Source organism: Antechinus flavipes, chromosome 3, assembly GCF_016432865.1.
Source record: "Antechinus flavipes isolate AdamAnt ecotype Samford, QLD, Australia chromosome 3, AdamAnt_v2, whole genome shotgun sequence".
NCBI classification, from domain to species: Eukaryota; Metazoa; Chordata; class Mammalia; order Dasyuromorphia; family Dasyuridae; genus Antechinus; species Antechinus flavipes.
In genome coordinates, this window is record NC_067400.1 from 369,004,619 (window position 1) to 369,016,848 (window position 12,230).

A 12,230-nucleotide genomic window follows, 5' to 3' on the forward strand; every position below is an offset into this window, starting at 1 on the left:
TAAAATATATAAAGAATTGACTCAAATTTATAATGGTTCAAACCATTCTCCATTTGATACATGGTCAAAGGATATGACCAGACAAATTTGAAAGGTAGAAATTAGAACTATATGTAATCACATGAAAAGGTGCTTCAAATCACTTTTGATCAGAGTAATGCAAATTAAGACAACTCTGAGATACCACTCCATACCTCTCAGATTGACTAAGATGACAGGAAAAGATAATGACAAATGTTGGAGGGGATGTGGGAAAATTGATACATTGTTGGAGGAACTATGAATGTATCCAACCATTTTGGAGAGCAATTTGGAACTATGTTCAAAAAGTTATCAAACTGTGCATACCCTTTGATCCAGCAGTGTTTCTACTGGGATTATATCCCAAAGAGATTTTTTTTAAATTATAGCTTTCTATTTACAAGATATATGCATGGGTAATTTTTCAGCATTGACTCTTGCAAAACCTCTGTTCCAACTTTTCCCTCCTTTCTCCACCCCCTCCCATAGATGACAGGTAGACCAATATGTATTAAATATGTAAAAGTATATGTTAAATACAATATATGTATACATATCCATACAGTTATTTTGCTGCACAAGAAAAATTGGACTTAGAAATAAGGTTTAAAAATAACCTGAGAAGGAAATAAAAAATTCAAGTGGACAAAAGCAGAGGGAGTAGAAATGCTATTTTGTGGTTCACACTCATTTCCCAGAGTTCTTTTGCTGGTTCTCTTCATTACTGAACAAATGGAACTGATTTGGTTCATCTCATTGATGAAGAGAGCTGTGGAACACAACATAGCATTCTCACTCTCTCTCTTATTATTTGCTTGTATATTTCTCAATTTTTCTTTTCCTTCCTTTTTGATCTGCTTTTTCTTGTGCAGCAAAATAACTGTATAACTATGTATACATATATTAAATTTAATATGTATTTCAACATATTTAACATGTATTGAACTATCTGCCAGTTGAGCGGGGTGGGGGAGTAAGGAGGGGAAAATTTGGAAGAAAAGGTTTTGCAAGAGTCAATGTTGGAAAAATTACCCATGCATATGCTTTGTAAATAAATTAATTAATTAAAAAATAATAATATAACAGTTTCCTCTCCCACTCACCTATGTTGGGCATCATTGTTACTATTGTAAATCAAATGACCCCTTTTAGTAGGTTAACAAAATCATTGCTATCCAAAGTCTAACAAGCACAGAAGTTTTGGAGGAAAAGGTAAGGAATGAGTGTAAAATTTCAATTCTTAGATTGTTTCATATCCAAAATTTGAGTTTATTTCTGTATCTTCATTTCTGTCTTTCTCTCTCTTCCATTTTAAAAGCTCTGGTACCTTGGCATTCTTCCCAATATCCATTAATGTTCAATTATGAGATTTCCTTTCATAGTATTCACAATATCCTGGTTAACTACTTATTTTATTATTTTTGTTTATGATTAAAGGCTAAATGGCTAAAAGGGAAAACATACCCTTCCCATGAGTAATTTTCCATTGATATTTTGTAAAAATAATGCAAACATCTGAAGAGTAAATGTAAGTTCCTACACTGATCATGACGTAAAGATTTATAGGAAAGAAGAATATAGATGTCCTATTTCTAGCTCTTTCTTCTTTGTTGTAATATACTCTTTTTATAATTATAAAATTATATATTTTATATGGAACATTGCTATTGACTGACTGCACAGATCTCTCATAAAACAACACATTATGAAATCCCATAATTAGAAAAATGCTAATTAGGAACATCTGGATTGATGATGTTAAATTTGGATATGTTTTACACTTGTTCAGAGATTTTTTTTTTTTAACATTTCATACCATATACCAAGGTAGACCATTACAGATCATGTCTGCATGATGCTGGTAAAGTAGACACTTTAATGGTCCCATTATTTTTTGACACAACTTATATTCATTAGGAGTAGAAATAATATTACAAATCTGTAGCAAAAGTCTACAATTGTGTCATTATAGTCTGAATGACATCTCTAAAAGGAACGGGGACTTTTCCTGTTGTATATTAGAATTGTACATCTAAGATGCTATAGAAATACCAGATCTTATTTTGTGCCCATGTCATATTTCAATCCAGAAAACTTGCAAACTACCTACAGCATTCAAACATTTTTTTCACCGATAACTATCAATCACATTAAGATTTTCAAAACACTTTTTATGTAATATCTTTTTGGATCTTTATCAAAATAAACAGACCAACAAACTCAGTGAAATATGTGATAATGTGATAATTTTATCATCTAGGTGACAAAAACTGACATTCAGATGCAATAACTGGTTTGCCTAGAATAACAAAAGACTTAATACAGAGTTATTTTGAAAATGTCTTAGAAAAGAGGGAATTGGTAAATATGGATTGGGTCTAGAATGAGTTAATTTATGGTCAGATAATATCACTTACTGTCTTGGAATTGGAATTCTCTAAGAAGCTACCTTTATATTCCACCTCACACTTGCATCTATAGTCTAGCCATTCTATCCCAGCAAAAGAAGTACATCCACCTATAAGCAGAGACAAGATTGAAATGTCTCTGAAAAACAAATAGTATACTTTCTCCAAATTAGTGTTCTTAATCCAAGTGTTCTCAAATAGTATTTTTCTATAAAAAGTTGGCCAACTTTCACAAAGAAGGCCCATTTTACTATTCACAAAAAGACAAATTGTTCCCCTGGACATAAAGACTCAAATAACATAAGGAAATTTGGGAGTGGTAGAATAGAGAGGACTTCAGCTTTTCTAGAAGTGCAATTCTATTAGGAACTTGTTTTTAAAAAAATCAACATCCAGAGCCACAACTTTAAGAGAAACTTTGCAAGTATGGAAAGGTGGGATATGTGAAATAACCAGCATGTCTCAGAAATCCTCTCAGGCTCATTATATGCACAATTGCATGAGTCACTCTCAGTAGGATGAGGCTTAAGTTTCATTAATTAGGTATAACTGCAATATAGGGATAGATGTTTATTTATATTTTTATCATTCTCCTTTTGAATTTGAAGATTTTAGAAAAAAATATTCTGTGTCCTGCTTGATTTAGACCTAGAGGAAGCATCTAACTGCTATCATGTAAATTTTGAAGGATGAAAGACAATTATGGATGTACAAGGGGTCATACAATTATCTTCATGACTTCTATTGAGAAATCAGAGTCAAACAATTCCATTAACGAAACTAAATCTACTTGATTCCCAAATCCAATCAAGATCTCCTGAATGTTTTTCATGAATTAAAGGTATCACTACAACTTAACTCTGAATTACCTAAGGATTTCAATATTTAAACCCATGATGCAGTTGTTCTTAACATCATTCAATAAAATACATTTTTGCTACAACGGAAAAATATGGAAAGACCTCTGAAGTTTTGACACTAATGATACTATTAATACTAATAACTCTAGGAGTAATAATACTACTTTTAATTCTCAACAAGTCAACTGTTATTTTCTTATTTCAAAGGCTTAAAATAAAGTATTTTCAGTTATTTATACAAAATCTCCTAATATAAAGAAATAGCACCAATAAAGAAATAAAGAGACCAAAGATTTCATTTCTAGAGATTATTCTATTCCTGATAGAGTAATCCCTAACTAGCCCTATCCTGAGGAGTAAAAATGATCATATGTCTTTTAGGTCATTGTAGAGATAGTCTGTGCATAGACTATTACTTCATTTGTCCTACAACAGTGAGAAGAAGGAGGCATCTTCAATGAATGGTAGTCATTAATGGATGGGAATATTGCAAATAATTAGCCTCCAAGGATAGTATTCTTTTGCTCACATTTCTAAACATCAAAAGAAAAGAGATGATATATAATTATTAAACTGCATTATTTAAGCCTGTTGTCTTTTCTCTATAATGTTTTCCTTACTACTTTTCTTATCATTCTGCCCTTCCCATGTACACTAATGCTTTGCATTTTTATAAGATCATTTTGTTTCATTAAAAACACTGTACTTTTCTGTTACTTTTTTATTTTCATGGATTAATTTGTACAACAAAAAATAATTTATTTCCCATTGAAAATACTCCCTAGGAAGGAAACTCAAATATCTACATTTTGGAATTCATAGAAGAGAGACTGCATATAGCCTACCAGAACAGTTGTTCTTAAAAACAGTTACAAGTCAGTTTTAGATATAATGGAAAATCAAAATGTCATGAGAACCTTTCTACTTACAGGTGTCTAAAGATTCATCCGAATCATCAGGGCAGTCAGGGTCCCCGTCACATAGCCAGCTCTGGGATACACAAGTCACATGATCATGGCAAAGAAATTCACCAGGATCACACAATTGTGGATCTGAAAATGAAAATGTTTTAAAATAAAATATGAATGGTCTGACCATATGATCACAAAACAGCACAAAGATGAAATGTGAGAAAGCAATACATAAAGGGGATATGAATATGAAATACATTCCCTGTGCAAAGTTCAAATACAAGCAATATTTATCTCAATTCCATCATTTTACCTCAAGCATACAATCTGTTGATCACCTTATTAGTCAAATAGCTTCAATTCACAAGTAGACTAGACTAAAAGATTGTGCTCTGAAAATGGTTATTTTGTTTAGTTATCATTTTTATTACAAAAGACTTCAACAAATACATAGATTTCCAAATGAGTATATTTCAGATACATATAGTTATTTAAATGTATGCTTGCTTCATATAAGAACAGCACAAATTATCTCATTATATGATGAGGATAAAGTGACTCAAAAGGAACAGTCTGTCTTGTATTCTCTATTTTCAATTATTTAACTTGCTCATTCCATAATAATAGTTAATACAGTATTATTCATGTTCAATTCCATAAATGTTTATTGAGTACCTGTGAATATCAGATATTGTTAGATAGTGGAGATAGAAAAACAATAACAGAAAATAAGTGTCTTCCCAAACTTTTGTCTTGTAGCACAAGGAGAAAGTAAAACCATTCATATAAATTTTAGTAAGAAAATTAAATCTGCAGAGATTTTAGTTCTATTCTTGAAAGAGGACTTATAAGATACTAAATTAGTAGGTTACCCAAAAGATATTTTGTCCCATAATTTCTTTGAGAAGATTTTGTACAAATTATTGTAGCCCATAGTATTGCTATGTGTGTGCATGTGTGTGCATGTGTGTGTGTGTGTGTGTGTGTGTGTGTGTGTGTGTATGTATGTGTATAATCCTTGTCTTATCCCTGCTCAGGTGACTTTATCTGAAACAATGTCTTTGTTCCCCATAAAAACATCCTGAAACTGAGATTCTTTCAACAATAACTTGCTGAAGTACACATAAATTAGACTTAGAAAACACATCTCTCTTAATATTGAAACATCAGGGAGTAACAGAAAGAAAAAGAGACTAAATGTCACAAGATCATAAGATCATACATATAGAAGTAGAAGAAAATTTCAAAACCATCCAGTACAATTCCAAGGTGAAGAAATTGAATTGCAAAAAGTTTAAGAATCATGTCCAATATTATAGATATTATATATATCATGTTAAATTCGAATTCATATTCTTTGCTTAAATCAGTGACTTTTCTGTATAGTGCTACCATCTTTGAAATAAGAGTAATCTAATTTTAAAATTTGCTGCAAATTATTGTATAATGCAGTAGTGTGGTGAATGGAGACCAGGCATAGACTTAGGAAGGCTCACATTCCTGAATTCAAATCAGGCCTCAGAGCCTGGGACTCTGATTGCCTCAGTTTTCTCATCTATAGAATGACCTAGAGAAAGAAATGGAAACCACTCTAATATCTTTGTCAAGAAAGCCTCAAATTGATCAAAAAGAGTTGGACATAACTGAAGTGTGTGAACAACGATACAATTTATACCTTAGACTAAGAATATCTAGTTAAGTATATATTGTGAAAGAGAGAAGAAGGGAAGTAGAAGGAGAAAAAGAGAGAGAGAGAGAAAGAGAGAGAGAGAGACAGAGAGAGACAGAGAGACACACAGAGAGAGAGAAACAGAGAAATAGAGATAGAGAGACAGAGAGAGATTTTGTAGATTTTTTTGGTAATTTAAAACTATTTTCCTCTTTTTCAATTATATGGATGTGAATTTCCTTTCCTCTACTGTGCCTCTCTTTTCTCTGTAGTGGAAAGAGTTCTGGATTTGGTATCAGAGAACCTAGATTCAAACTCTAGCTTTTCTATTTTCTTTCAACATATTCCTGGGTAATTATTATCTCTGAGTTTCATAATCTATAAAATGAGGATATTATATTAGATGAACTCTATTGGTCATTCTAGTTCAAAGTCTATGATCCAACTATATTAGCTTTCCCCACATAAGCCATCTATTATAGTTATCAAATTCTTATTAGATATATTCTGTCCACCTCCATGTGCAAAGTACCAAGTGAAATGTATGTGAAATAAAAATTAAGACACTCATACACTATTCCTGACCTCAAAAAACCTTTAACTTAATTGGAGATACAGATCATATGAATAAAAATAATATTATAAGTTAATATATAAGTACAAGAGTGGCATCCTGGTGCAGTGACTAGAAGATTGATTTCAAAGTCAATAAGAACTGACTTTAAGCCTCATTTCTATCTTATAATGCTTGTGTATCCTTAGACAAATCACTCAACTTCTCAGAAGTTTAGACAACCTTCCTGAACTATAAGTTGCAGAGTACATTGGAAGAGAAATTCTTCAACTGAGAATTTCCTATACTTGTAAAATAAGAGACAATACACTATCTCTGTGTAAGTATCATAAGAGAAGATACGATCACTGAATGTTATAGAATCTCAGAGGGCTGAGAGATTAAGGCAGAAATTAGGTCTTCACTTGGACTTTGATAGATAGCTATTAAAGTAGATTAAAGAGGGCAGAATTATGTTATAAATATGTATTTTAAAATATCCTTGCAAAGAGCCTTCTATAAGCAGTGAATATGGCTAAAATAAGTTTGAAAGTCTTCCTGCAAAGTATACTGTCTCTTCCTTTGACAATCTTCAGTTCTATATAATCAGTTTCAATTCTATGTAGATACATTACATAGTGTCTACTCCTGTACATTAAACTATTATTGGTATCAAAATATTTTGAAGACTCTGCTTTGGGATGAGCAATTAATTTTCTTTTTTTAAAAATAACTTTTTATTGACAGGCAATTAATTTTCTAAGCAAATACAAATGAACAAATTGGTCAAATCTCCTTCAAATATTCAATGGCCTCCAAAATATAGATGATCTCTAAAAGCCAGGTCAGTTTATAACTACTCTCCCTTAGCCCAGCCAAACTACTGAAAAGTTCTTGGACAAAAGCATGAAAAGATAAGGTCCAGAAAAAGTCTAAATGTATTGCAAAGATCATAAACATGCATTTTGTCCTTAAGAGGGGTAAATATCTAAACAAAATTCAACCACATTTTCATGTTTTATCATTTTGACAGTCAGGAAGTCCTTCTTAAATATGATTGGAATCTCTCCTAGATTAATTTTCCTATCATTTGGCCTTTCATGGACATAGAGAATTGTCTTTCAATATCTGTCCTCAAATGTACACATTCCACAAGCACCAAATATTTATTCACAAATAAAAAATAATATAACTCAAAACAAAATGGTTTGAATTTAAAGCATAGTTTTCTTAAAGAGTATCTCCTAATCATAGCATGTTTATGGATTTGCTATAGGAATCTCAAAGCTTTAAGGAAAATCCTCAAAGTTGCTTTTTTGGTTTTACATTATAACTCTAGGAAATAACAGTTAAGTACAGTCTGTTATAAACAGACTTTATTTTTCAATCAAATATACCATTTTCAAGGTAAACCTCTAAAAGCATTGATAGTCAGATTCGAATGAGTGAATTTTCAATATTTCAAGGTGATTATTTTTAAATATGTTCCCTCAGTTGGGTTCCTTGTATAAGAAACTATTTTTTTAATCTTTTTTTTTTCTTATTTATCCCATTTATGCTTCAGCATACACTTCTGAAATATTCAAATTAATCTTGTTTAAAAATGCTTTCTTATTGTATGAAACAAAATGCTATATGCTGTAATTAAAAAAAAAAAAAAACTTATGAGGACATGGAGGCAGATCAACTTGCATCCCTAAGGAAAAAGATTAAAGCTGATGACTTGAATATCACTTTATAATAATAGTCCTTTGCAACAAGAAGACAAGAAAAAAGATTAGGACAACTATAGACTGCATAATCTATTGGGTATTTTTTCTTCTTAGCAATGGAGAAAGATAAGAAAATTATTCCTTTTTCAGTGAGATGAAAATATATTTGGGAATTTATGATAGAATTTTCCTAACACTTTATGTAGAGAATTTAGTGGTGAAATTTTACATTTAAGAATACTAGAAATTTAGGTATAATAGATGCTTGGAGAAAATTGAATAGAGACAGAAAGAATTACACCTTCTTAGTAGTTCATGGAACCTATATAAAAATTGACCATATATTAGAACATAAAGTGTAATGGGCCAGAATTCTGGAGAAATATAGTTAAGAAAAGATTCTTACAACAAGGTGGTAACTCAGTAGAATTGATAAGACAATGGCTATCTAGTTTAGCATGATGATTAATAATTCCCCAAATCAGTATGATTGAATTAATCTTACAACAAATAATGGTTCCCTAGTGATAAATGATTGGCTTACATGAAGTATGATGAATGGATTTAATTGTAATAGAATATTTAAGAGGCCAGAGTCAGACCTAGAGGGGGACTGGAACAGACTCGGGGAAGAGAGAGGACAGTAGGCTGGAGCACAACCTCCCGAACTCAGGGAGACTTCAAGACAGAGACCATCATGGTGGTCCTCCAGCCTCTCCCACATTCCAGAGGACCTCCAGAAAGCTGGCCTAGAAACAGCTGTGAAGCAAGGGAACAGACTGTGAAGGAAATAGAGATTTTTGGACTTTATCTCTGGCTATTCTCTTGGTGATTACTCTGCTGAAACAAAGGCTCATCTAAAGACTGCCAGAAAACCAACCAGAAAACTATATTTTTGCATCCAAACCTCGGACTAAAGATTTACACTCAGAAGTCCAGAATGACACAATCCTGAGTTCAGTGAAAAAGTCTCCATGACCCAGAAATTAGAGTACAAAAATAGACAAGAAGGAAACTTTGTTAAGGGCTAAACTAATGTTTCAGTTGAAATGGGACAAATGTTTACAAAATGGCCTTCTTCACAACATGAAAAGTGTGTAGAAAGCATAGTTAGACTAATAAAAAAACAAGGTTTGATTGTAACTTGGGAGCAGATCATTGGACTTTTAGAAACATTACAGTACTCCTTGGTTGTCTAAGGAAGTAGAATTAGAGCCAGACAAGTGGAAACTGTAGAAGAGCAATTAATCAAATAATGCAATGATAATGGTCCTAATTCAATTCCTAAAGAAACATTCTATATATATATGTGTGTGTATGTATATATATATATATATGTATATATATATATATATATGTGTGTATGTATATATATATACATATATGTGTGTGTGTATATATATGTATATATATATATATATATATATATTATATATATATATATAACTTAATATAATTGCCTTTAAGAAATTACATAAGTATTAGAATAAGGAAAAAAAAGAAAGAGCAGGAGGGGGAGGTTATTGAAAAAAAAAACAGTTGACAAGTATGAAGAATTAGACAAGAAAGGAGTTAAGTATAATGATGATGAAATTAAGGAGTGTGGTGCTTCACAGCAGCAGCCACTAGGACATTTCCCATCCCCTGACCTACCCTCCCCCTCCGTTAACTCTTCATTGGTGGAGGGAGAAGGAGGAGGAGGAGGGTCAGTAACACAATCAGCACTACCCATGAAGTAGCTTTGTCCACCCTCTATGTCAAGATTACAAAAGGCACTAGTTAAAGCTAAAAAATAAGGATAAGATAAATCTGATTTAATAGAAGCATATCCTATTATTCAAGAGTTTGACTGAAGAAAGGAGAAGATACACTCCTTTTGATCCAGAAATTATCAAAAATTTGAAAAAGGGTTGCACTCTTTATGGGTTGTTAAGATGGTATTAGAGAATTTGGCTTATGGAATTTTAACCCCTAGTGATTGGAAATCTATAGCAAGGACATGCTTAGAACCTGGACAAAACTTATTGTGGTTTTCAGAGTATAATGAACTATATAGAATACATGCCTGATGAAATAGGCAAACTGGAGTTAATATACAAAACACCTTTGATCAAGTAGCAGGCAAAGGTCAGTATATAGATGTTTTAGCACAGATTAATTACCCTTTGATATAATTTGAGCAAATTGCTGCTTGCTGTTATGAAAGCTCAAAGCTGCTATGAACTATGAAAGCACCCTCCTAGAAAAACAATATAGAGTGGAAGCCTTCACAAAAATAGAGCAAGGTCCAAATGAAACCTTTGCTGATTTTGTGGGACATCTGCAGACAGCTGTCATATGAACTAATGATGGAAATGCAGCAATGGGAATCATGCTAAAACAACTTGCTAGAGAAAATGCTAATGAGGTTTGTGGAAGAATTATATAATGACTACACAAGGATGTTCCTTTAGAGGAGATCATAAGACACTATGCCACAGTGGGCACAAATCCCTTTTACACCCAGGTTATGATGCAGAACATGGGAAGACAGGTCCCTCTTCGTAAGGGATTCCCAGAGAAACTCGTCAATGCTTTCAGTATGGTAAAGTAGGGAATCTGAAAGCTCAGTGTTGGCATAGAGATAGAGTGAGCGCAAAGTGTGGGAGAACAAGTCCCAAAACCCCATGTCCGAAGTACAACAGAGACTTCCACTGGGCCTCAGCATGTAGACTGACCCAGGGAAATGAGAGGCAGGGTCCATCTCCAAAACCTCAAACAAAAAACAGGTGGGGCATAACGGGGCGGCTGAGTTTACATCCAGAAAGTCTTTTGAAGTTCAGGGTTCAGACATGATCAATCAGCAGAGAAGCAATCAGATGGAAAAAAAGAGATTACAATTGGGGAGAATACCGACTTTTTAACTTGACAGAAGGGCAGTGCACAGTGCAAGCAGCTCTAATGTAATTGTCAGGTGATAAGGAGAGACCCAGAAAGTGGTGAATTAAAGGGACCAAATAGGTTAACTTCTTGGAGTAGAGGGCTTGCTTGTCTCTCTGCAGATGGAGAAGGAATCAGATGGGTATCGCCTTGTCCATTGGAGAGAGACAGAAAAAGAGAAAAAACTCAAAACAAAGGAGAGTAGACCTAAGAAACATCAGACACTGAAAGAGCATGGCTGATAATGAGACTGTTGCAGAACTTCAAAATCTGCAGGAATCATTGGATTCCCTGACACATGATGAGACTATTGCAGGACTTCAAAGCTTTCAGGAATTATTGAATTCCCTGACACATGTGAAGTAATGCATAATAGATTGGTTTTGGACTGTTTCTAGGACTTATGGACATGTATAATTCCTCATGTTGATTCATGTTTTTGTTACATTACTACTAGCCTGTGCTATATTGTTATGTGCTTATGTAATATCTCTCATGTTGATGGATTTATATATACTTGTTTCAAGTGAGACCCTTCAGAAATTTGCTAATTTGGTTTGACTCCCCAATTCCTTTTGATATTGTCACCCCCTTTTCTGAGAAGTCAGGGAGGGCATGATCACCTATATTCTAAAACAAAAGAAAGTGGGAGATCTTTTTTTTTTTCTTTTTCCTTATTCTATAACTTATGTAATGTAGGGTACTGGTTGCTTTTCTGGAGGTCTTTGGACCAGCCTTCATTTCAGCAGAGTAGTCACTAAGAGAATAGCCAGAGATAAAGTCCAAAAATCTTTATTCTTTCCTTCACAGTCTGTTTCCTTGCCTGGGGCCCAGGCCAGGTTTTTGGAGGTCCTCCAGAATGTGTCTTGGTTTCTGTGGGAGATGCAGGAGGACCAAGATGATGGTTTCTGTCTTGAAGTCTCCTTGAGTCTGGGAGCTTATGTTCCAGCCTCCAGTCCTCTGTCTTCCTTGGTCTGTCCCAGTCTTCCTCTAGGTCTGACTCTGGCTCTTAAATACTCTATTACAATTAAATCCATTCATCATACTTAGTATAAGCTAATCATTATATCACTAGGGAACCATTATTTGTTAGAAGATTCTTTGGATCTTATTCAAGTAAGCTAAGACAAATCCACTGGAGGAGATTAGCTATAAAATTATATGCTCATTAATTGAA

The 12,230-nt window shown here is 33.2% G+C and overlaps 1 protein-coding gene across 1 annotated transcript in view; it reads right to left on the minus strand.

The window, feature by feature from the left end:
• The window catches only part of LRP1B (LDL receptor related protein 1B), a 2,056,943-nt gene extending 2,052,129 nt beyond the window's left edge, over positions 1-4,814 (minus strand). Inside the window, exons 1-2 of the mRNA XM_051990638.1 lie at positions 4,811-4,814; positions 4,219-4,341 (exon numbers count right to left, since the gene is read on the minus strand). Of these exons, the coding sequence (XP_051846598.1) occupies positions 4,219-4,341; positions 4,811-4,814 (127 nt within the window). The remainder of the gene's footprint in view (positions 1-4,218; positions 4,342-4,810) is intronic.
• Between the last annotated feature and the right edge of the window lie 7,416 nt (positions 4,815-12,230).